The sequence below is a fragment of the Halichoerus grypus genome, chromosome 1 (genome assembly GCF_964656455.1).
Source record: "Halichoerus grypus chromosome 1, mHalGry1.hap1.1, whole genome shotgun sequence".
In the NCBI taxonomy this organism is placed as follows: domain Eukaryota; kingdom Metazoa; phylum Chordata; class Mammalia; order Carnivora; family Phocidae; genus Halichoerus; species Halichoerus grypus.
Window position 1 is genome coordinate 208,496,296 of NC_135712.1, and position 26,807 is coordinate 208,523,102.

Consider the following 26,807-nt stretch of genomic DNA (forward strand, 5'->3'; position numbering starts at 1 on the left):
GCGCGGTCAGCTCCCAGGTCTGGCCGCCTCCCTCATCGCTGTGAGATCTGTCTTGGGCATCTCAGGAGCCGCCTCATGCCCCGTGGTGGGCACATGCTTGGACTGGCACCTGGGCTGGGTATCCGGAAGCACGTGGCTGCAGACACTCACGTCCAAGCGTCCGGCTTGCACGTCTTCTGGGCACACACCGGCAGGTGGAGAGCTGGAGAGCAGGGCAGGGGCACTCAGCGTCAGTGGACACCGAGCCCCCGCTCACTGCGTCCACGGTGGCATTCCTGGGCGGTGTGGCTATTCTACACGCTGGCTGCGAACTGCTGCCTCCGTGCACTTTTAACTCACGATTCCTCGGTGAGCAGCGAAACCAGGCACCGTTTCATAGGTGGAATAGTCCCCCGACGACCTCTTTCCGGCAGCACCTGTTCACGTCTGTATCCTCCTTCAGAGAGCCCTTTCTGCAAACCCCTTTTCCAGTCTACGTCGTGTCTTCTTACTCTCTTGATGGTATCTTTTGATGAACAGATCTTAGTTTTAATCAAATTCCAATTTATCAATACTTCCTTTTCTACTTGGTATTTCTCCTGTCCTGTCACAGAGGTACTGCATTTTGTTTTAGAAATGTTAACAATTCAACCTCTTTACGTTATTAGCTATGAAGCCAGTCACCCGGATCAGTGTCACTTCTCCCAACCAAATCCCATGTGTCTGAGTCCTCGCTAGACCAGAACGCAAGCCATGAGGGTAGAGGCCTTGCCTGTGTTATTTCCCGCTCTCTCTCTGGCACGGAACAAAGCCTGGTACAGAGCAGGTGCTCAATAAACATTTGCTGAATGAAGAACAGACAGCTCAGGGTGAAAGTCTCAGGGTCTTGGAGCAGGGTTCAAACCTGGGTGTCACAAAGGTCATCTCCGAACAAGGGTGCCTCACTGCCCCGCCCCCCCATGCCGTATGGTCATTTATATACCACCCCGTTCCAGAAAGGATTGGCAGCAACTACCAGGAAGCCCCCCCCCCCGCCCCGCCCTGAGAAGGCACTGCTGTGTGCCCCTGTCAGCCTCCTGTCTTATGAGACTTGCCCTGAAGAGCTTCTGCAGGCAGAGCGATCTGGGAGTGAAGGAGCTTGGGAAAACCCTGAGGCTGTGAGGACCAGACCTCCCTTCAGACATAAGCCTGGGCTCCCACCTGGTTTGGCAATAAGAGCGACAGCAGCCTCTGCCACCGATGTGTGTGGCAAGAACGAGCACGCGACGAGGATGCTATTCTCGTGCCTCCAGACACAAGCTCCCAGAGCAGGGATTTCCTTCTACCTCGTTCACTGCCCCGCCCCCATTACTGCAGGACACGAGACACGATCGGGGCCCCTTGCCCGAAGCCCCCAGTTCCTCCCAAGTCTAGGCTAGTGGGTGCTTCTCGCTGAATGAGGTTTGGCAACAAGTCTAACTCTCTAACTCTGCTGGGACAGGGCTTGGTCTAGTTTTACACGCCCTTCTTGGATCCTGAAGAGCCCTGATAAGGATCTTTATTATTCGACCCGCCCAGATGGCCTCTGCCTCCCTAAGGAAGTGGGCCCTCCCCTACGCCAACTCAGGGTTCTGGTGGCGCTGCCCAACAGAGTCCCAACCCCTCCCCCAAGGCTTGGGCGGGATCAAGTGCTGTACCTCACCCATCTGGTCTTGGTGATGGGTCAAGGCAAAGCCCTGGGACACAAGCTAGCCAGTCAGAGCCCTCCCTGTGACTTTCCATCAGGAGTTGAGGAAGCAGAGGTTGCTTTCCTCTTGGGGTGTGAAGCCTTCAGGATGGAAGCCCAGAGCTGCGGCAGCCACAGGTCACCGTACGGGGTAAGGGGAGAGGTGGTGGACAGCTCTGGGTCCCAAAAGCCAGTCTTTGCTAACTCCTCTATGGTCTTCCAGCCAAAGGAATCCCTAGACATGAAGGTCTCAGAACTAGCTTACTGACACACAGAGCCTAAAAGTCCAAATGTCCCTTCACTGTGTCTTTAAAATAAAATTACAACATGCGGAGAAAGAACAAAGAGAATCAGAATAGACCAAGAGGCCCCTGAATGGGACAGAACCACGAACTCTCTGCATCGAAGAGGTCATCCATCCATATCCCTTTCCAACAGATGGAGAAACCAGAGAGGCAATGAGAGCCGGTGGCAGGCAGGGCTTGCGCACAGGTCACCCCCCATGACTAAGTCAGGGATCTCTCCCACTCATTCCCATATGCTGCTCTAAATCAAGGGTCAGCAAACTTTTTCTGTAAACCACCAGTGTAAATCTTTCAGGCTTTGTGGGCCATCTCATCTCTGTCACGACTATTCAACTCTGCCATTCTTGCACTCAAGTGGCCATAGACAAGATGCAGAAAAATGAGCTTTGGCTGTGTTCCCATAAAACTTATTCTATGAACAATGAAATGTGAATTTTCTATAATTTCATGTCATGGAATATTATTATTCTTTTGATTTTTCTAAAATCCTCTAAAAAAACCATTCTTAATTCACGGGTGATACACACACAGATGGTGGACCAGATTTATTTTTTTGCGGGTTTGTTGACCACTGGTGTGAATCTTAAAAACAACAGAGAAATAGGTCTGTCCATATCAGGGATGGCAACATACTGCCTGGTGTCCTCACCTTCTTTTCCTCTGACCAGTGCAGACATTGCAAGCAGATCAGAGCACTATCCCTTTGCCCTCAGGCAGGCACAAGCAATCAAGTGAAGATGGTGCCCAAGACAGACCCTGCTAGTCAAGTATGGAGGTGGTCCCAAACTGCCAGGAAAGACTCCTTCTCTGTCCCTCATCCCTGCTCTCCTTCCTAGAGTCCAGTTCAGTCCATCTTCCCATGACATCGCTCAATGACATCTTCAAGCCCTGGGACCATGTTCTCGCTCTTTTTTTAATTGCAAACTTTTTTTTTTTTTAAGATTTTATCCATTTATTTGACAGAGAGAGAGAAAGCACAAGTAGGCAGAGAGGCAGGCAGAGAGAGAGGGAGAAGCAGGCTCTCTGCTGAGCAGGGAGCCCGATGCGGGGCTTCCTGAGCCGAAGGCAGCCGCTTAACCGACTGAGTCACCCAGGTGCCCCCCATGTTCTCTTTTGACCCTTGATCAGCGAACTGAACCTGCAAGGTCCTGGATATGAATAGCTCAGCAGTTTCAAAACTGATTTAGCCGAAGACTGTCTGAAACAGAATCTCAGGAGATTTTCCATAAACAAAACTTCAAAGTGAAATAACAAAACCTATTCATTTACTTCATTAGTATACAATTACTTTCTAGGTTCAATTTTTTGACGTGTTACAAAATCAAGGATAACTTGAGCATTAGACATGTGAGAAATCTGATCCACTTAGTTACAAATTCTTTATGAAGAGCCTGCACCTGCCGAAAGGGCAATCTCAGCTGGACTTACAGCTTCGTGGTACAGAAACAATTCTGACTCCCGCACAAGGGAAAGGAAAGGACGTTCACCAATGAGCCCGCTGAGAATAATGGTCTGTAGGTTGCTGGCCTTGTGTTCTCAGCACTCTCCCAGTAGAGAGGTGTGAGGAAGCTTTATTTCAGGGTGTGTGTGCCAGGGCCAAGACTGGCCGCAGGTCATGATGCTGGTTAAGTGTCTAATGAGATCGAAGTTTCAAATGAAGCAAGGACACATCTTGGGGGGGGGGGAATGTGTTTCTTAATACAGTTTTAACACTTCGATCCAAATGTCATTATAAAGAAACCCTGATTCTGTGCAAAAGCTTTTTATCTTGATGAAGTCCCAATAGTTCATTTTTGCTTTTGTTTCCCTTGCCTTTGGGATAACTGAACTCTACCTTTGAAACTAATGGTACACTATATGTTAATTAAAAAAAAAAGTAAAGAAACAAGTAACCCGAGTCGGGGAAGCACTTGGATTTGACATGCATTTTGGAGGCGAGACCCTGAGCTTTGAAAAAAGATGCATGACCCGGGATTACACAGAAAGCAGCAGCTGGATCATAATCCAGGCAGGCTCCTAGCTGCAGTCACCCACTCTGCGGCTTCCCCGAGCAGACGCTGAGTGTCACAAGCGCCGGCCTTGCACCACGCTCTGCAGCGGCCGGAGCTCAGAAGACATCAGCTGTGGGTGATGAGGACAAAGAGCAGGAAGCCCAGGACCTGTTCATGGCATGCAAAGAACATTTCTCAGCACGAGAGAGAGGGTAAAAATGAGAGGCATAGCCAGCCCAGCTCCCCTGGGAGCTGCAGTCAGAGGCGCGTGGAGCTGGTCATGCAAGTGTAGGGGGGCCTGAGGCCACCTTCTGCAGGGCTGCGTGACCCGGGCCTTGAGAAGCGTGCTTCCTGGCTGGAATGAGTCAGGATTCGCAGCCCGCTGGTACTCCCGGGAGCCCCTAGAGTGCTGAGCGGCTCTGCAGCAGCGGAGGCCACACAGCCCCTTCTGAAATGGAAGAGACCTCTGGATGCCCACGCTGGAACCCAGGGTGCTGGGGGTCCTCTGGTCCATCTGGAACTGACAGACCCACCTCCATACCTTCCTGAGACCCTCATACCCACTCTTCCTTCCCTCCTAACTTCTAAGCTTGGTTAACTTACGTCTTTAATTAGTTTCACCTTAGAACCTTAACCTTTCAATTCTTTTAGCTAGCTGTCTTCTAGCTTTATTTTAAAATCTACCTATTCTTGGGCACCTGGGTGGCTCAGTTGGTTAAGCGACTGCCTTCGGCTCAGGTCATGATCCTGGAGTCCCGGGATTGAGTCCCACATCTGGATCCCCGCTCGGCAGGGAGTCTGCTTCTCCCTCTGACCCTCCTCCCCTCATGCTCTCTCATTCTCTCTCTCTCAGGTAAATAAATAAAATCTTTAAAAAATAAAAAAATAAATAAAATCTACCTATTCTTTCGTGATTTCTCGTTTACTTGACCTTGGACCTTTTTATTCATCTTTTTTTATTTTCCAGCGATTTTGAATTTTCCTTTTATACTTCCTGTCTTACCTGTTGATTATCTTCTATTTTCATGACCATTTCTTTATTGTTTTCCCTGAGTACAGAAGGAGCACACGCTTGCCGGAATGCACGAGCACTTTAGAAGGATCTCACACGGGACTCTGTGGGAGGCAGAGGGTGTGACTTGTTCACCCAAAACTACTTATTTCTGGGGTCCAGTGTCTGTACCCGTCCTGTTTTGAACTTATATGTAACTCTAGTTTTAAGCCGTTCTAAGATTGCTGCCCTGTTTTCTTCTACTGTGACGACCAACCACCAGCAGGGAGTGAAGCCTGGGGCCGGAACTGGCAGGGTGGCAAAGAGGGCAGGTGCAACTTCATCCAGCAAACTCTATGGCAGCCTCGGAACCTCAGCACGATTCAACAAGGGCCACCGGGCCCTCAGCCCAGCCTGCACCTACACACCCAGGCTGGCCTGGGCCTTGATGATGGGGATCAGCGCTTTTCTCAAGACATCTCAGCTGAGTGTTTCTCAGGACAGGCTCCGGGCTGGGTGCCAAGCAGAAAGTGCTGACCCCAGAGCTGGACCCACAGGCAGAGAGCTAGCTTCTCCTCCTGCAGCGTACCCAGTCTGAGCTTGGGCTCCAGATGAAGGGCTGTATGGCATTCAAAGGCCAAGGCTGGAGAACGCTGAGGCCTCTCTGCCCCCTCATGAAACGGCTCCCAGGCCTGCCCACCCTCTACTCTTTCCCCTAAAGGGGACTATCCTGAGGGGATTGGAGCCACCTGCAGTTACCTTTCCTGGGGAACACTTCAGCCAGACAACCTCCCCTGGGGCTTGCTACATTGCCTGTTTTTCTTGCAAATCAGTGTACAAAGCTTCCAACTCCCAAGAGCCATCTGCTCTTTGATTCTGAACAGGGAAGTGCAGGGCTCCCGGAAGGGCAAAGGGAAAGCGGTAATAGGTTTTAGGCAGTGGCTGCCAGGCCCAGGCCGAAGCTGCCACCACAGACGGGGCAAGGGCCTTGCATCATCCACAATGGATTCAGGGCTGATCTCTAGGCAGCATGCCTGGCCCATGGTATCTCACATTTGGGGTCTCTGCAATCCAATTTGGGGGATTCCACTTCTATGCTGAGGACCTGGAAACTGAGGCAGGGAGATGGATGATGAGCCCAGATCTCTGTGACCCTCAAGCCGTCCAGTCCTTTTCAAGTGGCTGCCTCCTGGCAGGGGGAAGGGGGAAGGGGACCCAGAGGGTCTGCTCAGTGGGGCTCAGCCATGGGAGGCTTAGCCTTGGCAGCCTGAACACATCCACCACCTTTCTGAGCCATCGAGAGTAACTTGTGAGGATCTCCTGAGAACAAGTGTTCCCTTCTGTCACGTCAGTACGATGGAGCTCAGGAAACCTGGCGCTGACCCTCCCCTGCCCAGCACGTGCTCTTCACAGCAGCCGTGACTCTGCCCTACAGCGGGGAGCACAGGTGCTGCACAGGCTCCTCGGGAGCCTCCCTGCTGAAATGGCTCCTCCCAGCAGACCCAGTTCTCCAAACCCGCCCCCAAGGCACCGAGGTGTGCGCTCCAGAGCACACACCGACGGACTAGCATCTGCAGATAGTGCCCTGGCTACCTACCTGAAGGGTTACGGGATGGAGACGCCAGCCGACAGGACACATCACCCTATGACAAGGTCCCAACCTGACCGGGAACCTGTGCCTAACTTACTTCCATGTTTAGATTTTAAAGCGAAAATGCCGACCTTCCAACTTACTTTCTTAATTCCGGTTCTCATTCTGGCTGTTAACCATAGGATTCCTCGATGCAGTTTGAGATTTCCAAGCACCAAGGAGAAGGAGCCCTGTGAGGTCCTGCATGCGCGCTCAGCCCGGTACGGCCCCTTGCCTTAGCTGGCTTCCTCTGCACACAGGATGCCCCTCCCCTCGGCCTCAGGGCCTCTGCATATGCTGTCCCCTTTGCCCATGACACTCCTTTCTTCCTCTTCCCCCGACGGGGCCCTGCTTATGTGGCACACCTCTTCAGGCCACACTCGACACGGGGGCCTTGGGAGGGAGGGGCATGGCAGTCCTGAACCTGAACAGGTGTGAAGGGAGCAAACGCTTCTAGATCAGGACATTACCTCTACATGGACAAGGATGTAAGTACAAAGGCAATTATCAAATGTGGTTGCACTGGTATTGAAATACAGCCGGGGGAGATCTTGAAATATGTAATCAAAAGCAACATCTGGAGCAATGCCCACCAACAGAAGGGTGGCCCCGCTCACACAAAGCAGCGGAGACACAGCAGAAGCACTCCTCTCGAGTCACTGCGGGGAAGACGCAACCCCGGCTCCCACGGGCACTGGAGTGCAATCAGCAGCACCCGGCCCTCTTGCTCAGCAAGGCAGACTCAGGAATATCGAATCCAAATGCTGACAGTGTCCTGTAACCATTTACTGGCGTCCAGGAGACACCACGCTGTAACAATTCGTTCTCTCCCAGGCTCCATGTTTAACTCAAGTACAGAATTTAGCTAATTAAAATGTTCTGGAAAGCAGAAAAAAAAAAAATTTTTTTTTTTAAATATAGATTTTCTCTCCCGGAAATGAGCTATATAGGAAGTCTGAGACAAAGTGTGTGCTGGCTACTTCCAAATTTATTCCACTTTGGTTCTCTTTGGTGTGGCATGGTGTCTGGTCCCTCAGAACCTTCCAGTGCCTGATGGGTGTGCCGTGAGAATTTAACCTGGTCCAAAGAGAGGTCTGGCCTTTATGCTGGGCTCCTAGGATGTGATCTCTCAGCCCTTGAAATGTCTTGCCTTGTGGGCTGCCTTTGTTTACCTGAGGGCCTTTGGCCCAGAGAGTCTAAGACTGTGACTTAAGGCAGGGGTGATGGGTCATGTGGCATCAGCTCAACCCACAGAGGAGCTAGAGACTGAGGCCAGCCACGTGGGTGGTTAGTCGTGTCTCTGAGAACAAGTTCCAATAAAAACTCTAGACATCGAGGCTTCCTTGGTTGGCAGTGCTGTAAGTCGTCTCCTGATGCTGCCAGGGAAGTGAGCGCTGTCAGCGACTCCCTGGGGAGAGGGCGACTGGAAGCTCCACACACAGAACTCTCCAGGACGCTGCCCTGATGCCAATCTTTGTCCTTGCACTGTAACAAATCATAACTGAGTTGAGCAGCTTTCACAGAGTCCAGAGAGTCCTTCAAAATAATTAGCAAGCCTGAGCGTGGTCTGGGATCCCTGAACTCTGCAGTTGGTGTCAAGAGTGAGGGTGGTCTCACTTCTCATCCAATCTCACAACAGGGTGAACCATACTGTTACTTTCCCTGTGGTTTCAAATTCAGGATGTTAAGGAATGTCAAAAAAATCCATTAAATACGCCAGCCTTTTACCCAAAGATCATCTTTGAAAGTATTTGCTATGAGGTAACTTTTCAAGCAGGAAAACAGGATTATTTTCCCGAGTCTCTATGTTCCCTGCTTGATCTTTTCCTATGGGACCACCAGCAAAGCAGCAAGGGGATGGACCAGCTCCAATTGCAAACCAAGCGTTTCTCAATGTCAGCATGTGGGAGGCTTCCTTTAATGAGCACATATACAAGATCCACTTGTAACTTCTCTACGTTTCTTTCCACTGTAACGGAGAACTCCCAGTCCTGTGATGCCACCCATTCCAGGAGGATGCAGGGTTAAATGTTAACCATATATCAAACCCTCCACTGAGGTGTCCTGCCACTTGGGTCTCACTCCAGCTCGGAGTGCAGTTCTGTGACTCCAGAGCTGGGGCTTTCACCAAACTGGATCTCAGCCTCTTGTAGGCGAACAGTCTCCACAAGGGGTCACGGAGCCCTAAGAGCCAGTTTTAGTTTCAGGCCTGACTTCTCACCCCATCTTGCACGTGTTGGAAGAACATTGTTTGCAGCAGCTGGGGGAGTCAGTTCCACTTTTCTCATGTGATACATGGCTAAGGCTGATGCTCAGGAGGCTTTTGCAGTAAGTCACAAGATGACTAAAAAATATGGACACCTTTTTTTTTTTTAAGTTCGAAAATATCCAAGGCCTTATCAACAAGTTTAGGATGCTGTTTACAAGCAACTTGTTTTTTGTCTTTTTAAAAACCGAGGTGTATCATAATACAGGAAAGCATGCATACCAAATGTTTATCCCGATAAACGTTTTCGTGTCTTTTTAAATTTTATTTATTTGAAAAAGAGAGAGAGCAGGAGCAGGAGGAGGAGCAGAGGGAGAGGCAGAAGCAGACTCCCCGCCAAGCAGGGAGCCCGACATGGAGCTGGATCCCAGGACCCTGAGATCATGACCTGAGTTAAAGGCAGACGCTTAACCGATGGAGACACCCAGGCGCCCCCGAACATTTTCATGTCTTGAGGTAACCACTGTTCCACACCCACGACCATGGATCAGCTTTTCAACTTTCTATAACTGGAAGCATCCAGTAGGTACTTGCTAGCGTCTGGCTTCTTTCACTCAACAAAATGACTGTAAGATTCTCCCAGGGAGTGGCGGAATGTCTGTGCTGGTGGTGGTTAGAATTCTGCTCCTGGATTAGGCCACCACTGGTGTGTTTTCCTACGGATGGACAATGGGCTGTTTCATTTGGGGCAGTTACGATCAAGGCTGCTCTGCAAGTGCTTGTACCTGTCTTTTGGCAGACACAGGCATTCAGCAAACTCTGGAACCAGGATTGGAGTTTCTGGGTCAGAAGGTTTAGTGCCAAAGAGCGGTCTGCTCCCATAAGCAGTACATGAAGTCCAACTACTCTGTGTCCTTGCCAACACTTAAAGGAATCTGAGCCATTCTGGTGGGTCTATGGAGGCATCTCTGGTTTTATTGTGTGTTACCTTGATGTTACGGCGTCGATGCCAATGATCCCGAGCACCTTTTCACATGCCAATTGGTCGCTGGGATCTCTCTTTCCAGGAGATGTCTGTTCGTGACTTTTGCTCATTTTAAAATTTCAGTCGGTGCCAAGTATTCAGGGGATTCATGAGGGTGTCCTTGGATGAAAAGATGTTCTTAATTTTAGTGACGTCTACTTTATGAGTCTTTTATGGTTAGCGGTGCTTGTGTGCTGTTCAGGAAGTCTCCGCACACATCAAGGCCATGAAGATTTTCATTGATGCCTTCTTCTAGAACTTTGTTTTACCTTTCACATTTATGTCTCCATTTCAATTTAACACATGTGTAAGGTGTGGGGTAAGGTCAAGGTTCACTCGCTTTGGATATCCAAAAGATCAGCATGACTTTTGAAAAAGTCCATCCTTGCCCCCTAATCTTCAAGGGTCTTCTTCATTTTGATAATTTTAAGACTCCCTCGCAAAAAGATAATTGGGAAGAAAACACTGGGATCTATCGTTTTCATTGGGTTTTTGCACATTCCATATTTCAAATAATTGTGACTCTTCCACTTTTTTCTTTGTGGAATTTGCCTCAAAGGTGAAGTCTGCCTATCAGTTCGGTATTTTCTTCTCCAATACAGATGCCACATTTTTAGGGTGGGTGGTTGAGCTGAAATAAGCTTTTCTCAGTCATTTGTTTCTCTTCTAATAATAAAAGATTCTTTTTTTAAAGACAATTTGTAACTTTTATTTGGGTACTACAATCATCACTAGTCCCCAGAATTTCATACTTGCTAAGAACCTCTTCAAATGATGCACTGAGGCTTACACCTCGACACTCTTCCCTCCTACAGATTACAATTTACCCTTACTTTGCTTAATGACTGCCACATGTTACTATAAAATCAAGCTGGTACTGGCCAGTATGTACCAGAAAGTGGACTGAGATGCTGGGGGAGCAGTACGAGCCGAGCCCTGAGCAAAGTGCAGGCCTCATGCCCCAGCTGGCCCACCGTGCACATGCTCCCGGGGAGGGCCTGGCAGAACCGTTATTTTCTTATTTAAATGGTACTTGTGATCCACAAACAGATCTGCTGCAGTCTCCTATTTTGTGTGTCTGGGCGGGCAGGGACCCCAAATCCCGGAGCGGAGCCTGGTTAGTCTTCGCAACAAGCGGCCCACCCGTGATGGCCCATGGTGGGACCTGGGCTGGCACGTCATCCAAGTGTGGGGAGAGGATAGAAAGTCTAGAGAAGGAAAGCTGCTTCGTCTTAGCTCCAGCCACACGGGCCCTCTCACTACAGTCTACCAGCCGTGCAATTGGCGCCCATCACCGCACTGGTCCCTCCCTCTCCCTCCCCCCACCCATCACCTCTCCCCCGGCTCCTGCCTCTGCTGGAGCACTTGGCCCCAGACCTCCATTCCTCAGGGCTCCCCCTCAAACGTCGCCATCCCTGAAAACAGCCCCGTCTCCACCTCCCCACGACATTTTCTCTTCCCTCTCTCATCACAGTTGACAGAGTGCTTGCCTCTTGCAGAACGTAAGTCCCACGAGGGCAGGCGTACCGAGACAAAGACAGGCCAGCAATGTGTGTGCAGTGACCGGAGGGCCAGGCGAGGCACCTCCGAGGACCCCCAACGCCCACCTGCTGCGCTCCTTGGCTTACCTGTCCTTATACTTGATCACAGCGTCCACGATCTTCTTCATCTTCTTGGTGAGGTTGGGAGGGTTTGGGGAGAGCTTCTCGGCGGGTGGCCGCCCGCGCTTCTTCTGCTTCTTGCTCTCGTCGTCCTTGTCACGGCTGCGGGTGCTAGTGGTCGGGGTGGAGGAGCCGGCATCGCTGTCCCGCTTGCGCTTCCGAGACGATTTCTTCTGCCGGACCTCCTCTTCGATCTCCTCCAGCGTGCCCTCCTCGATGGCCTTCAGGGTCAATAGTGGTAAAATAGGACAGCCAGCACCGAGGTGGACAAGCAAAGGCCGCAGCGCAAACCCGCAGGCCCCGGCAGGGCGGGACACGCTGGGGGCCCCAGGTGGGTTCCGAGAGGCCACGACAGGCTGGCTCTGCCCCCCCAGGTGCTCCCTGCCCATGCCTGGCCTTAACAAATCAACAGTTGCATTTCTTTACCAATTAAAGAGGCACATCCCCACCGAAGGGAGCCCGAAGACTTGGACCCTGGAATCCCTCCACCCGGAGGTGACACTATTAATACTTCTGCTCTAGAGCCTCGGCATTTTTCTTAAAAATTGTGGCAAGATGTACATAACACAAAACTGACCACTTAACCATTTTTAAGAGTGCACTTCGGGGGCATTAGGTACGTTCACACTGTGTGCAGCCATCACCACCGGCCAAGCCAGGACTCTCCCGGCCCTTCCCACGTACGCGTGCGGCACCGAGGACAGCGATGGCAGCGTATCCACACGCCGTACCGGGACTCACGTTTTTGCTTACTATGTCCTGGATGTACTTCCTGTCGCTTTTCTGCAACGTAATTTTTGATGTCGGTTTAGTATTTCATTGTACAACATACCCTCATTTAGACTTTCTTGGGCATTTCGGCTGTTTCCATTTGGGGGCGGGGTGCTAGTCGGACCAATGCCGTGACTGCCAGCCGTGTTACTTGTACATAGACTCCGGGTAGTGAAACTGCTGAGCAGAAGGACCTGACTGTGAACAAGATTAATTTCTGAACAACACCAATTGATTCATTCTCAATGATAAGGACTCGTTTGCACATTTTATCCCCACAAATAGATGAGAAGCCAGAGGAGCCTGCAATCAGAAAAGGGAGCTGGGGCAGGGCTCCAAGGGATGTTCTGGTTGTCCATCTCACATTTATCAGCTGTGACTGCGAGCACAGGGCCAGGCACTGAGGACACAGCATGAGAAAACCCCTCATGGAGGGAAGACAGTAAGCAAACATCTCGCAGACATGGTGACAAGCGTGTTGACTGCCAGGAGGGAGGGTGAGTGGTGTTCTGATGGTGGAGCACACGTGCCCTGGCCAGGGGTCAGGGGAGCATCGCAGAGGAGGTGGCACTTAGGCTGAGATCTGAAGGGTGGGGGTGGGTAAGGCATCCAGGCCAAAGGAACAGCATGAAGGGCGTGTGGCAGGCAGGAGGGACTGTAAGGCTGGCATGGGGGAGGATGTGCACTGCGAGCCCAGGGGGGTACGGGGGGTTGAATAGTGTCCCCTAAACTTCATGTCCACCTGGAACTTCAGAATGTGATCTTATTTCAAAATAGGATCTTTACAGGTTTAATTAAAGAGCAAAAATGAAGTCATCCTCTGTCAGGGTGAGCCCCAACTCCAATGAGAATGTCCCCATGAGAGACAGGAAAGGACACAAAGACGGGGGGACAGGCCATGTAAGACGGGAGCAGATAGGGGTGAAGTGGCCACAGGCCAAGGAATGTCAGGGCCACCACAAGCTGGAAGAGGTGAGGAATGATCCTCCCCTGGAACCTTAGGCCTTGCTGAAACTTTGACTCCAGACTTCAAACCTCCAGAACTCTGAGAATAAACTGCTATAGTTTTAGGTCACCCACTTTGGGGTCCTTGCTACAGCTAGCCTAAGAACGCAACACTAGGGTCTCTGGTCCTGAGGCCCAGGCACACAGGTCAGCCCAGCAGGGCAAGTGCCAGCACTATTCTCAAGAGTTTTGGTACGTGTGGCACCGGAGTGGCTGTCAGAAAAGGGGGCCCAGTTACGTGGCCACCACTAAGAAAAGAGAGTGTCTGTTTTGGGTAAACGTATTTTTTTATTAACACAAACTCTTACTGAGTACGACATTTACAAAAAAAGCATGTGCTCTGGGAGGCAAAAAAAGTCTTCAACATACGGAGCTGGGGCAAACTGGACATCCACTTGTGAAAGAACGACATTGGACTCTGACCTCACGTCCTAAACAAAAACTGCTCAAAAAGGATCCTGGGCCCAAATGTAAAAGCTAAAACTCTTGAAAGAAAACACAGGGGTAAATTTTTGTGCTCCTACATTTCTCAGTGGATTCTCTGACATGATACCACAGCACAAGCAAAAGGAAAAAAACATACACTAGACTTCGTCAAAATTAAAAACATTTGTGCTTCAAAGGACACCATCAAAAAAGTGAAATAATAAGCAACAGAATAGGAGAAAAACATCTGCAAATCACACATCCAATGAGGAAAGTTTTGAAGAAGATACGCAAATGACCGACAAGCACCTCAGGAGATGCCCAGCACCATTAGCCACCAAGAAAATGCAATTAAAAACCACAACAAGGTTACTACGGTGTACCCACTAGAATGGCCAGAGTCAGAAGGACAAGTGACAAACACAGGTGGGATGATTGAGACATCGTAACTGTCACACACTGCTGGTAGGAATGTAAAATGGTGTGGCTGCTGTGGGAAACAGTCTGGCAGTACCTCAAAAGATTAAATTAAAAAATTACCATTTGATTCAGCAATTCTAAGTATTCATGTGATAAAAATCACAATATATATTCTGCCAAAATCTTGTCCACCAATGTTCATGGCAGTATTATTCTCAGCAGCCCAGAGGTGGAAAACAGGCCAACTGTCTGCCAACGAACAAAGACATTACCAACAGTGTGGTCTATCTGCACAACAGAGCATTACTCAGCCTTGAGAAGGAAGGGTACTCGCTACCACACAGATAAACCTTGCCTACTACTAAATATTTTGCCTATTGCCAGAAGCCAGTCGCCAAAGGGAGGACACATGCCTCTATTTATATGAAACGTTTAGAACAAAATCTAGGGGGAATAAAGGGACAGGAAGAGAGCTGAAGAGGACAGGGCTTCTTTCTGAGGTGACGAGAATGTTCTAATGCTCATTTGTGGTGATCACTGCACAACGCTGAATACGCTAAAAACTACTGAATTGTCCATGATTGAATGCAGTGTTATATAAACTATATTAAAAAAGAAAAGAGCAGAACGTGCACAAAACATTATTAGCACACAGGCAATTATTTTTAAAAGGTATCCGTGTCTCAAAAATGCAGAGCCACGGGAGCTCTTCCCGCCTGCATTTGGGCCTAGGTTCCATCGCCCGGAGCTCGGGGCCGACGGGTGAGGAGCAGGACAAGCACCTGCCCTACCCGAGGGTCACTGGTTCCCTGGCACGTTTCAGCGGCTCCCTCAAGAGCACAGCTGAGCCAGCAAGCTCACTAGTCTGGGTGGTTCTGAGCTTTTAGGACAGGGCCAGGGCTGCCTGACCTCGTGGACTGAGGGGGCACTGGGGCTGCAGTCAATCAAGAGGAACTCCAGGGAGTGTGACCAGAGGCCTAGGCAGGCCACATCGTTCGTTCTGGGGTGTGCCAATAAGCTGGGCACAGCTGAACGCCACCACCTGCCTTCTGGTAAGGGTTGCTTCATGGGCATTTTTATGAAACTTCAGGGCTGGATTCCCAGTCACCACCTCTGTATTCAGAGCCCCGAGCATGGGGAAGGGCCTGATGAGTCACCATAATCCCAGTGCGCCCACCAGACGCCCATGGCCCTGACTTAGCCGCCTACACCTGTTGCTGCCAGGGACCTGGGTTGTTATCTACTGAAGACTGTGCTCATGTCACCTGGGTGCCTGGGTGAGGGGTCCAGCTCTGGGGTTGATGTGCCCCAAGGGAGGCTGTCTGACCCCCGCTGGCACTCCCACCCACGTGGGAGGGCAGGTCACCCTCTGACCCATCACTGTGTTTCCCACTGCCAGGCCCTCGGAAGAGCACACCAAGCTGAGAGCGGCAGCACTGTACGTGAACCTCACGTAAACCTCCTGTGCTAGCGGTCAGGAGGACCGGAGTGAGCTGGCCCCACATCAGAGGTGTCGCTGTGGTTAACGAAAACCAAGAATGGCCGAAGGGAACCTGCTCGCGTTTTGGATGAGCCCCACAGTGCAGCAGCTGAATCTCTGCTCTCCCGACCCTGCCCCTGGCCGGCCCTCTCCAGCATGTACCTTGAGCCACTGCTTCTCCGTCAGCGAGTCGCTGTAGTCCACCTCCTTGCGGTGGCGGGAGCCGCGGCCGAACATTTTCTCCTCTTCCTCCTCACAGGTCAGCCGTTCCACCTCAGCATCGTCCTTGATGATCCACGAGGGGAGCTCGTCCTCCTCCATCAGGCGCGGCTTCCGCTTGGGGTTTCGGGCCTCCTCGCGCCTGCGGTCCAGGTCCATGCGCTGGGGGGCGCAGGGCAGGGGACAGAGGGAGAGAGGCGTGAGCACAGGGAGAGCTGGGGGCACACAAGGCGCGTGTGGCAGGGGAGGCTTCAAGCCTCGGGCACCACTGCTGCCAGGCAGCTCAACAGCAATTCTGAGGCTTCTGGCTCCAACAGCAGACCCTCGCTAGGGGCTCCGCCTCAGGGGCAGAGAATTCCAGAAAAGATGGGAAAGGCGCAGAAGAGGGGCCAAGGGCCCACACTCTGACTCCATGCGGACTTGTATTTTCTACCCAGAGCTAAGGGGCACCTGTGACTGACCACAGGCCTGGGACAGCGTTAACTCCCTCTGAAAGGGAGTCTCAAGGACGTAATACTCAGGAGGATGGGCATTCAGCAAGACTGAGGATCACACACGGGATGGGGGTGTGTGTGTGTCCCACTGTTGCTGCAATACTCTTAGGGGACCACGGGAGAAAGATGGGTCAGCTGGGAGGCAGCGTGGGGCCCCCCTGAGAGAGGACCCAGCTCCACGACCCGCCAGGACACCCCCGTCCCCGAGAAGTTTCGTCCTATTTGACTAAGCTGTTTTGTTCTACTTGATGTCGATAGGGTGGGGCGCGCGAAGCCTTCAGAGCGCCCCGCGAGGTGTACCTACCATGAACAGGTCAAATTCCTCCTCGTGCCGGGCAATCATCTGGTTCACAGTCTCGTCGTCGGGCACTTCGTCTTCTTCCTAGAAGGTTTCACACGTTTAGTTCGAGTGCGGGGAGGCCGGGCTGGGCGGCGGCCGGGCTCGGAGGCGAGCGGCGGCGGTCCATGGGCAATGAGCTGGCGGTCCCAGGCCGGCTGCGGTGGATGGGGACCCACACGGCAGCGAGAGGCACACACACGCACACGCACACGCACGCTCCGTGGGATCAGGGCCCTTGCTGGCCGTCTCAGCCGAGAAGCCGAGGATTGAATGGGCATGGAGACTGAACTACCCCTCTCACCTTTAGAGGTGGCTCCTCCAAGTCGGGGTTGACGCCCGCTGGCGGAGGGGCAGTGTGGGCGAAGCTGGCACTGCCGCTGCCCGTGCTGCAGTGTCTGCTCTGTGGATAAATAGAGGACTTCAGTCTCCAGGGCTGTCAATCCGGCGTCTTTCACCAGCAGTTTAGAAAAAAAAAACCACTTCAAAGAAAAAGCAAGTACTCATCCTCTTTCCTTTCAGCCCACACTCCCTTTACTCCAAAGGGATGCAAAAAAAATAAGAGTGCAAAAAAGGTAAAAAAACAAAAATGAAAGCCGCTCATGCGTCCACCACTCACGCCGGGGAGGGGGTTGGGGCTGGCGCTGCCCTCACCTCGTCCTGCTCCTCGTGCTCGAGGATGGCCTGCAGGAAGGCACGCCTCTCGTGGCTGGAGGACTTCTGGTCAAACATGCCAGCCTGGATCACCTTCTGGTCAACATTGAGCTTGTACTTGGCGGCGGCCAGAATCTTCTCCTCTACACTGTTGACTGTGCACAGACGGAGCACCCGCACCTCGTTCTGCTGCCCGATGCGGTGGGCGCGGTCCTGGGCTTGCAGGTCCTAGAGGAAGAGAGGCAGGTCAGTCCCAATCCAGCTCTGCGGAGATCTAAGAGGCAGTCAACCTCGCAGTGACGGCGGGAAAGGCCTTCCCGTTCTTGTGTGCCTGCCTCCTCCTGCCGGGCCCTTCTGCCTGCCCTGACCAGCAGCTTCTTGAGCTGGGAGCCCCGGAACGCAACCTGGAGCCTGTGCCAGGATGACGATCCCCCATTGCCCCTTCCCATCTTACTGGGATTCTATAGGTACTCCAGAGCACAGTGCAATTTGGAGGGCAAGTCCTGGGCCGTTATATTCCCAAGGAGCTCATGTCACAGCTGCACAGTCCCCTCACCTACCCCAGGAGGGCCCCGGCGCTTGGGATGGCCGTATTGCAGTTAAGGGCACCCATTCACAGGACAGGGCCGAAGCTGGACAGCATCTTCGCAATGCCTGGCTTGGGTGTTGGCCCTGCTCCTTCCCTGCTGTGCAGCCCAGGCCGAGGCCCAACCTCTATGAGCCTCAGGACTCACTCTGTTGACACAGGCCCTTCTGGTGACTGTGAGGGGCGAGGAGCTAAATGGCATCGTATACTCAGCCCAGAGTGCGCTGCGGAGCAAGCTCTGACCAAGTGGTAGCCGTGGCTGCCAACGCTATCTGTATCATCATCCCCGGCTGCGACTCAGGAGGGCTCCCACGAAACCCTGATCCGGGCCCGGAGCAGTATGGGCCTATACTCAAGATTCACACCCAGTGGGTTCGGCAGAGGCCACACCCGGTGGGGGGCCGGGAGCGCCTGTGTCCATAGCTGAGCCCCCTGGCTCGGCCAGCATGCTTCTTGGCGGTGCTGCCAAGCACTGGCTCACGTGCCCCAGGGGGACCTCTGCCAACTGTCTGCCTGCCGACGGGGACAGCGCACCACAACCACATCTCAGGAAACTGGCTGGTCACGGAGGTCTCGGTGAGAACTACGCCCCAGGCTGAAGGTAGAAAGGGACGCTAGTAACCAACCTGAGCATCTGCCCATCAGATGGGCTACCATCCACACACTAGCGCCTCCAGGCTGTGGGGAAGGACATGCTCATACCGTAGGTGGGAGACACCTGGGGCAGCCTGCTGGAGGCCACTTGGGCAGAGGTGACCAGAATGTACAGAGGACATGCCCATGGGCCAAGCAATCCCCCGTCTCAGGGTTGACTGGTGAGTCCTTGTACAAATACTCCAAGGGAGGGACAAGAGAGCTCCCTAAGCGGTCACGCTGAGAAACAAAACCCAGATGCCTGCTAAGTGAGGTCTGAGTTGAGTCTCGAGGCCACCATATGCCTGGAAAACTGGCAGCTGAGGAGATGGCTGTGTGGAGTCCCAGTGAGCCTGCCCCAAGAGGACAAACACAGCAGCTGCCGGAGGGAAGAACACGTGCTAGAACACGCTGTGTTTCTATCAAAACCAGAACACAGGTGTGTGCCTACAGCTACACGCTGGCTCGTGGTCAGAAACCGCGGGACTGGTGTGGGGGGGAAACGGACTCTTCGGTTTACGCTAAGTTATTGATATCTGCGTTAAAAAAGACTGTTACTTTTATAATGAAACATCAGAAAAACTTAAAAACTCACTTTAAAATCGCCATATCTATCAAATACCACTTCTCTGTAACCGGCATGGAGCCCTGGATAGGGCATATAAATACAAAATAAGAGCAGCAGTGTAAAAACATGCCCCCAAACTTTTAAAAGCACAAGTGTGTGAGAGCTCACAAAGAACATGGCCTGGAAGGCTTGGATCACACAAAAAAGTGACAATCACTGACGGCTGATAAGATTGGGGCATTTTCCACTCTACACATTTACCTAAAACCAGGATTTTTTTTTTTTTAAATACAAATGGAGTATTCTTTTTCATAATAAAAGCAAAAAGTGGTGTTTTAAGACAAAGGAAAATGAATATGCTCAGGGCTTCTCTACAAAGGCCTCAGCAGCCGTGGGTGCCGCTGGGCACTCGGGATGGGAAAGGGTCTCCGGGGAGTCTCCAGTCCCCCCGCCCCACCAGGGGGCCAGCCCAGCCTTACCTGGTGGGGGTTCCAGTCACTGTCGAAGATGATCACAGTGTCGGCCGACTGGAGGTTTAGCCCGAGCCCCCCGGCGCGGGTGCTGAGTAGGAAGATAAAGTACTCGGAGCCGGGCTCGTTGAACGTTTTCAGCAGCATGCCCCGGTCCTCCGCTTTTGTCGTTCCTGCAGGGTACAGGGAGAAGGCTGTCAGCAGGGGGGACCACGCAGGGCACGGTGGGGGGCGATGGCGAGGAGACACAGAGAACACCTGCTCCAGGACGGAGACAGTGCCCGCACGCGTCCCACGGAGGCCTCCTGGGCCAACTCTATAGTCGCTCCACACGCGTGCCTGAGCTGCGATGAGTGAGCAATTCAGGTTTACGGTGAACACGAGCGAATGCCACACCCCCCACCCCAGATGAAAAGGAGCCCCAACAGGCCACGAGTCACCTCGGAGTCAAACGGGCCCGATGTGAGCACGACACGGGGTGGGTGCCCAGGCACGGTGCCTGGAACGAGGGACTGGCCAGAGGGCTGGTGCCTGCCTCAATCACACTGCAGTGGGTTTCTCTAGTCACAGAGAATCTTCTACAGGCAAGCACATGGGTGCCTTACAACAGGGACTCTTCCCTGCAAGCAGGAATAGCTTCCCTCTTCCTGGAGTCACAGGGACTCTCATGTGACCATCCATGACACGTGAGCACCAGAGGGGCACCTAAGCTCCTTGGATTGCTGCCAGCTCAGAGCAAAGTGCCTTTGGCAAAATCAGGAGTCATTTTTGGTGATGAAATGAAAATTAGTCAGTTAAACTCTGCCTTCAGCTCAGGTCATGATCACAGGGTCCTGGGATCAAGCCCCGCCTCGGGCTCCCTGCTCAGTGGGGAGCCTGCTTCTCCCTCCCCTGCTCCCTCTCCTTGTGCTCACTCTGTCAAATAAATTAAAAAATCTAAAACATAAAAAGAAATGAAAATTAAATGCTTCCAACCACTTGCCCAACCATCATGACGAATAGCACGGAGACCCGATGCCCACAGGAGCCTGGGCTCCAGGCATGCCCCCACCTGCCCCTTTTGGAGGAAGGGCTGAGGCCTGGAGCAGGGAACAGGCAGGCCCATGCTAAAGGGCCCACTGCCCCGATGTCTAGCCCACACCCTCACTCTCACTGCTCTGATGGTGGAAGGTTCCATCTTACAACATGTTGCTGAGCCCCTACTTTCTCTGTCCTTTGCCGTTGCTCTGTGACCATGTGGGTACTGTGTAGCTGTGGCCAAGTGCACCAAAAGTCCTCTCCTCACCATGGAGGACAAGGAAAGAAATGGGGCGAAAGAACACCTCCTGGGGCAGGAGGGAATATGCTCTCTACCTACAGCTTCTCCTGAGGGTTGGCACCGTGACACAGACAAGGCCCAGTGTGCACAAGGCCTGGCCATCCCGTTGACAGGCGTGCAGTTTTCAGTCTCCAAGGAGTGGGAAGGAGGCCCCAGAAGGAGGCAGGGACACAGGGAGACACACACTGTCATTTGCGCTTGTAAAGGTGGCCCTGGATGGAACTCTAAGACGAGGCTGACAGAAGGCAAGATGGGCACAAAGGGCAGGCTGTGGGTGAGGGCGAGGAGGCCAGAGACCGACAGGCTATCAGCCCAGCAACCACAGGTCTGTAGTCTGTGAAACCACAGTCCCACCAGATGCACAGCAAGACAAATGAGGGTGCAGACATTTGGGGCATCCTGCCAGAGAAAGGCACCTGGCAATGAGCTTCAATAAAAGCTCTGAGAAGCTGTGGGAAAGAAGCTACTGACTTAACTGTGTTCAAGCCAGCGGCTCCGAAGCTCACTCTTCTGGTGAGTCCGTGCACTCTTACAGTTGGAAAGAGAGGGGGGACTTCCTCTAGGGCCTCCCTGGCCAATCGACATGTGTCAGACCACATGTCCAGCCTGTCACCATCTCACTTAGCACCCTCCTCCCTGGGGCTCCCGTGTGGTGGGATAAAGGCAGACACACAACTTCCCAGGAGAGTAGAGGGGTCGCAGCTAAGCACTGTTCCCAGGAGAACCTGCTGTCATCCTGCATCACCAGCTCCACTCTCCCCCTGACCCACTACCCTCAGTGCACACGGTGTGGGCATGGATGAGCCTGATTCCAGCTCCAGGGCTGACCAGTGACAGATCTACAATCACGGGGCAGTGGAGAAAAGTGTACGTGCCTCATAGCAACCTAATGAGAGCCAGCCCCTGGACCTCTGGGGGAAAAGATGGGCTGCACCCTCTGTTGGGGACACTGAAAAAACATAAGGGGAGCCTGGACAGGATGCCTGAGAATGAAGCCAAGATGGAGAACAGTGGAACCAAGAGCTTGAGAAAAGCCCCAGCAACATCATCTAGACACCTGGATCCAGCTGTACCTGAAGCAAGAATAACCCCTGGGGCTCAGTATACTTTTTCCTGATGTCCAAGGGATGTGGACTTCTGCCACTTCCCACTGAAAGAGGACTGTTGCATAGTACACCACAACCACTGGACCCAGAGTTGTAGTACAAAGACAATAGGCCTCATGTTTAGGAGACCTGGGTGTCAGATCCAGGTTGGCCACTCTCCTAGGCCACGGGCTCTGATCCAGTCACGATACTTGCAGAGTCCTCCCTCCCAGTCCTGCAAGCCTGTGTCCCTGAACGTGCTACGCTCACTCCTGATGCTAGATCTAGTCTCCGGGCCTTGCCCTGCCTTGTGAAGGAGGGTACACTGGCCAGAAGCTTTGGCAGTTGTAGATAACAAGTCCCTCCACAAACATCTCTCTTGGGCATACTCACCATCAAGCCTGAGGTATTTAAAACCGCGATACGCAAAATAATCTTCCATGATCGTCATGAGGGAGGTCATCTGACAGAACAGCAGCACTTTGTGGTTGGTGGCACGGAGTTTGGGAAGAATCCTATCGAGAAGCTCAAACTTCCCCGAGGCTCGGTACAGGTCCAGCCTGGTGAGCAGGGAGTGGAGGAAGAACACGATGTTAGCAACGGCACTTTGCAGATAGGCAGGAGAGGAAGCGTACCTCCCATCTCGGGGCTGACCTGGGTGCCTAGGGAGGCTGCTCATCACGGGGGTCAAGGGCACAGAAGTGGCTTCATAAGCAGACCCTCTGACCTCCATGAAGTTTCAGCAAAGCCATTTCAACCCAACTAAAATATGCTCAAGGCCATTCTTGGTCAAAGGTGAGCATGTGGTTGTCATCCAACTTAGATACTTTTAAGAATGAGAAAAGATGCTATCAGCAATCATGCTGGGACAACAGGAAGTGAGGACTCCTCCCTAGTCCACGAGAGAACCTCCAGGAGCAAAGGCACACACTGGAGAGTGCCCACCGGCGCCTCATGTAGGGTTAAGGGTCACTGCAGCTTTTCTCATTCCCTGTAGTCAACAACCCCTGGCTTACAGCTGTGCAGACTGAGGCTGGGGGGACAGTGTGATATGGCTGCTGATGTGCCAGGGCCAGGACTCGAACCCAGGTCTGTGAGCCCCCCATGATGCAATTTGGTATAAAAAAAATATAGCAAAAGAACTTTCTGATCTTTTATTTGGTGCCTCTATTCTTCAAAACCATTTACTAGCTCAGAGAACTGCTGGTGGCCTCAGCTCTAGAGCAAGGCTGTTTGCAATGATGAAACCTAGCCAGGGTACCCACCTCCAGCACCAGGGATTAAGGAAGCCTGGGTTGCATCATCTATGCTGGAGGGGCGCCTTGATGGCTCAGCTGGTCAAGTGTCTGCCTTCGGCTCAGGTCATGATGCCAGGACCCTTATCCCTCTCCCCCTCCCCCTGCTCATGCATGTTCGCTCTCTCCCTCAAATAAATAAAATCTTTAAAAAAAAATGCTGGAAGGAAACACCCATGACAAGGTGGATTCGATATCATCTCTCTTAGCAGAGTTTAGGCTCAGAGTGATTAAGAAGGCTGTCAAGTGTCACAGAGCCCGGATGTGGCACTGTGGGGCCTGGAAGCCAGGTCTGCCTCTCAAGATTAATGGAGGATTTCTATTCCCTTCTTTGGGTTTGTCTCTATTTTCTAAATTTTCTGCCATGAATATAGTGCCTCTGAAATTGGACAAATGTCACGAGAGCAATAAAGCCAATCAAGAAGTGAAAAAGACCTTCACGTGGACAGCGTTGCCCACCCCCTTCACGGGAAAGCTTCTCACCCTTGCACAATGCCACCGGTAAACCCCAAGTGCTCGGAGAAGGACTCCTGCAACAGAATGAGAGATAGGTCAGTACGGGGCAGGAAGAGGCCACCCAGCCCCACACCCCGGAGCCCCCACACTGGTGCTCAGCGATCCACAGTGGCTCTGAGGTGGCTCAGGGGCCAAATACGGACGCTGCACACTGCTTTTCCATCCGGTCGACGTCCCTTCCCTCAGGCTTCTCCAACCAAGAAAAGTCAGTCACGATAGACCACTGTTAACCACGAAATGAGTGCACGAGGACAGTGTGTATCTGAGACCATCCTTGGAGTGCCGGGATGGAATCCCAGGGACATGAAGAGATTTGCAGAGATCCCGACACTTCACACAAAAAGTACTGACATACATGTGCAATTCAGAAGCAAGAATCCGGACTCTCATAGGGTATCGTGGCCCAAAAAAGTTCTGACCCAGAGACTTCATGACAAGGAAGGTTGCTCTCGATGCTCCAAACCAGGAACAGCCCGCCATGTCACTGAGTGGGAAAAGCTAGTGTGCCAAGCAGCAGAGACAATAGGACCTTCTCAGGTAGGAAAAGTAACCCCAGAGAAGAGTCTTCGAATGCCTTCTGTGGCTATCTGAGGGCACACTTTCTGAAGCTTTCATTTCCATCATGTATTTTCTACATTGTTTGCATTCCTTACAATGAACACTAATAAACAGAAAATCAATAGTGAAACACTATATAGGCATTACCTATTTAAATTATTAAAAAGTATTTTTACTAAAGCCGTCATAGACAGACGCCCTAGCTCTGCGTCAGGGCTCTGCGCAGACAGATGTCTCTGGCGGAAGCGAGGGCCTGCTGTCCCTGGCGATGCTCACCTCGATGTGCTGGAACATGTACGGATGGTTGCAGATCTTCCGCAGCTGCATGATGGTGTTCATCAGGGTCTTGGTGCCGCCTTTGCCCTGGGGAGGCAGAAGAGAGGCTCTGTACTGGGTCTTGCTCCCAGGGCGGGGTTGGGGGTGGGGTGGGAGGCGGACTACAGAAGGGGACACTTCCGGGCAGGTTTGGCCTGTGGCAGAGTAATTGGGAGTGAGGGGCTAGCTCCTGTGGAGGCACAGAGGGCTCGAAGCCAACTCTGGGGGAGCAGAGACGGCCTGGCACGCGGGAGGGGCTGGCTGGAAGGGGCTGCAGGACAGAAGGGAAGGAAGACTGGTAAACGGCTGACGCTGAAGGACTAACATTTTCCTTGGCTGTGGGCATTGTGGGGAGTCCCTGTGGGGCTGCAGCCAGATGGGCCATGACAACTTAGGAAGATTTCTGGCTACAGAGAGAAGGAAGAATGCGGGGGTGGGTGCTGGCTGCGGGCCAAGAAGTAATCCAGGAAACATGCTGCGGCACCTGCTCAGGTAAGAAAGGGCCCAAGGAACACATGGAGACATGGGGAGGCGGGGCCAAGCCCAAGGCATGGGGTGTAGAATCGAGGTACCTGGGAGGACATTTCTGTCCTGATGAGGGGAGCTGGGGTGGGTGGGGTCTGGGACCTCAGAGTGGTCCCAGGAGACGGCAGCCTGCCCAGCCCTCATTCCATATCACCTCAGCCTCACTTAGTAATAAGGTGAAGGGGCTTAGTGGCCATGGCTGTTGAGTCAGCTTTTTCCCAGCTGGGAAGGTGAGGCTCATGAGAACATTCTAACTCTGCTGGAGGTCCTGCTGGGCTCTGCCCTGTTGATGGATGCATCTGCAGGAGGCCAGCAATTCATAAGCCGAGGATACCAGATAGTGACAGACTGGGAGGGTCTTAGGGGACTCCCTGCAGATGGGCCATTAGCCCCTCATTTGTCAGCCTTACTGAACGAGGCTGTTCCCATCAGCTATGATTTAACAATAGCTATGTGATGCCCTTGTGATCATCACTGATCAGGCCTTGACCTCCCCAGTAAACTCCAAGGGGGCGGAAGGCCCTGCTGATGACAGGGTGCTCGAACCCCCCACACCAGCCTTGGACATCCAGACGGGGAAGGGGAGGGGCCTGTGGCGAACCTTCTTGTCCTTCTCGGAGCCGTCGGTGAGCAGCACCCCCTTGGCCTGCATGTGCCGATAGAGCACGCGCTGTAGTGCAGACATGTCACACTTGATGACATATTCCACCTGCAGGGGACATGCATCACCAGTCAGAGCAGAGACTCCCTGAGCCGAACGCCCAGCCCGGGGCCATCTCCGGTCTCAGCCTCTCAGAGGTACCCTGGATCCCAGGATGTGTGTGTGCTCAGAAGAGGGCACAAGGGGATGATGGTGAGGAGCCCCCACAGTCAGGGAACAAGGGGAGGTGGCCTATGGTAGGTGCAGTGGGACAGAGAAACGTAGAAGGGACGTCCTGGGCCTGAAGGGGCGACTTGGCTACCTTCCCCAAGCTCCTCTACAGCCCACTGGGAACCAAAGGGCAAGTACTGCGTGCCCGACGGGGGGAGGGGAGGGCGTCCTGGGGGGGCAGCCAGGGGACTGGGTTCCCGAGCGAGAAGCCAGAGCCATCCTATGGTGTGAGGGGGCGCCCGGGCAGCCCAGAGTCACTAAGCGCTGCCGGATGTGGTCGGACGGGACCCACCCACAGGCATCGGGCCCACAGACGAGAGAGGGGCTTCCCTGCTCGAAGCCGCACCTGCCTCCATGTTACAGAGCCAGCGCGTGTGAGTGGCCATCCTCACATCACAGGGACACGACAAAGCTGAAGACCAGGGCCACGAGAGAATACAGCATGGACCACTGGAGTGCCACTGGACCGGGCCCACCCCAGGAAAGCCCCCAGCATGACACCGCACCTCAGCTTCATCCACTCCAAACAATCCATTACCTTCTCAGGCAACTGGGCTTCGACTTCCTTCTTGAGCCGCCGGAGGAGAAAGGGCCGCAGCACTTTGTGGAGACGACGAATGATGAGAATTGTCTCCTCCTCGTTCAGGTCCACCTGGCACCCCCATGAGACAAGCAAACCAAGGTTACCTCCAAAGGAAGGAGCTGGGGATGCGGAGAAGGGTACGCAGGGTCATCTAGAGTCGCCTTGTCCTCAGCGCCTCCATGTCAG

General features: G+C 52.8%; 1 protein-coding gene across 12 annotated transcripts in view; it reads right to left on the reverse strand.

The window, feature by feature from the left end:
• Nucleotides 1-26,807, reverse strand: part of SMARCA4 (SWI/SNF related BAF chromatin remodeling complex subunit ATPase 4) — an 88,077-nt gene that overhangs the window by 6,509 nt on the left and 54,761 nt on the right. For 6 of the 12 annotated variants that reach the window (XM_036075171.2, XM_078055595.1, XM_036075180.2 and 3 more), the window contains 12 exons: nucleotides 26,577-26,690; nucleotides 25,769-25,876; nucleotides 24,604-24,690; nucleotides 23,737-23,783; nucleotides 22,352-22,518; nucleotides 19,565-19,728; nucleotides 17,299-17,526; nucleotides 16,949-17,047; nucleotides 16,612-16,689; nucleotides 15,757-15,975; nucleotides 12,234-12,275; nucleotides 11,460-11,713 (listed from right to left, as the gene is read on the reverse strand). In XM_036075171.2, coding sequence (XP_035931064.1) covers nucleotides 11,460-11,713; nucleotides 12,234-12,275; nucleotides 15,757-15,975; nucleotides 16,612-16,689; nucleotides 16,949-17,047; nucleotides 17,299-17,526; nucleotides 19,565-19,728; nucleotides 22,352-22,518; nucleotides 23,737-23,783; nucleotides 24,604-24,690; nucleotides 25,769-25,876; nucleotides 26,577-26,690 — 1,607 coding nt within the window. Of the gene's footprint in view, nucleotides 1-11,459; nucleotides 11,714-11,879; nucleotides 12,276-12,851; nucleotides 14,364-15,756; nucleotides 15,976-16,611; nucleotides 16,690-16,948; nucleotides 17,048-17,298; nucleotides 17,527-19,564; nucleotides 19,729-22,351; nucleotides 22,519-23,736; nucleotides 23,784-24,603; nucleotides 24,691-25,768; nucleotides 25,877-26,576; nucleotides 26,691-26,807 lie in introns of those variants that run through there. The other 6 variants (XM_036075221.2, XM_036075219.2, XM_036075209.2 and 3 more) reach the window with 5 other exon arrangements.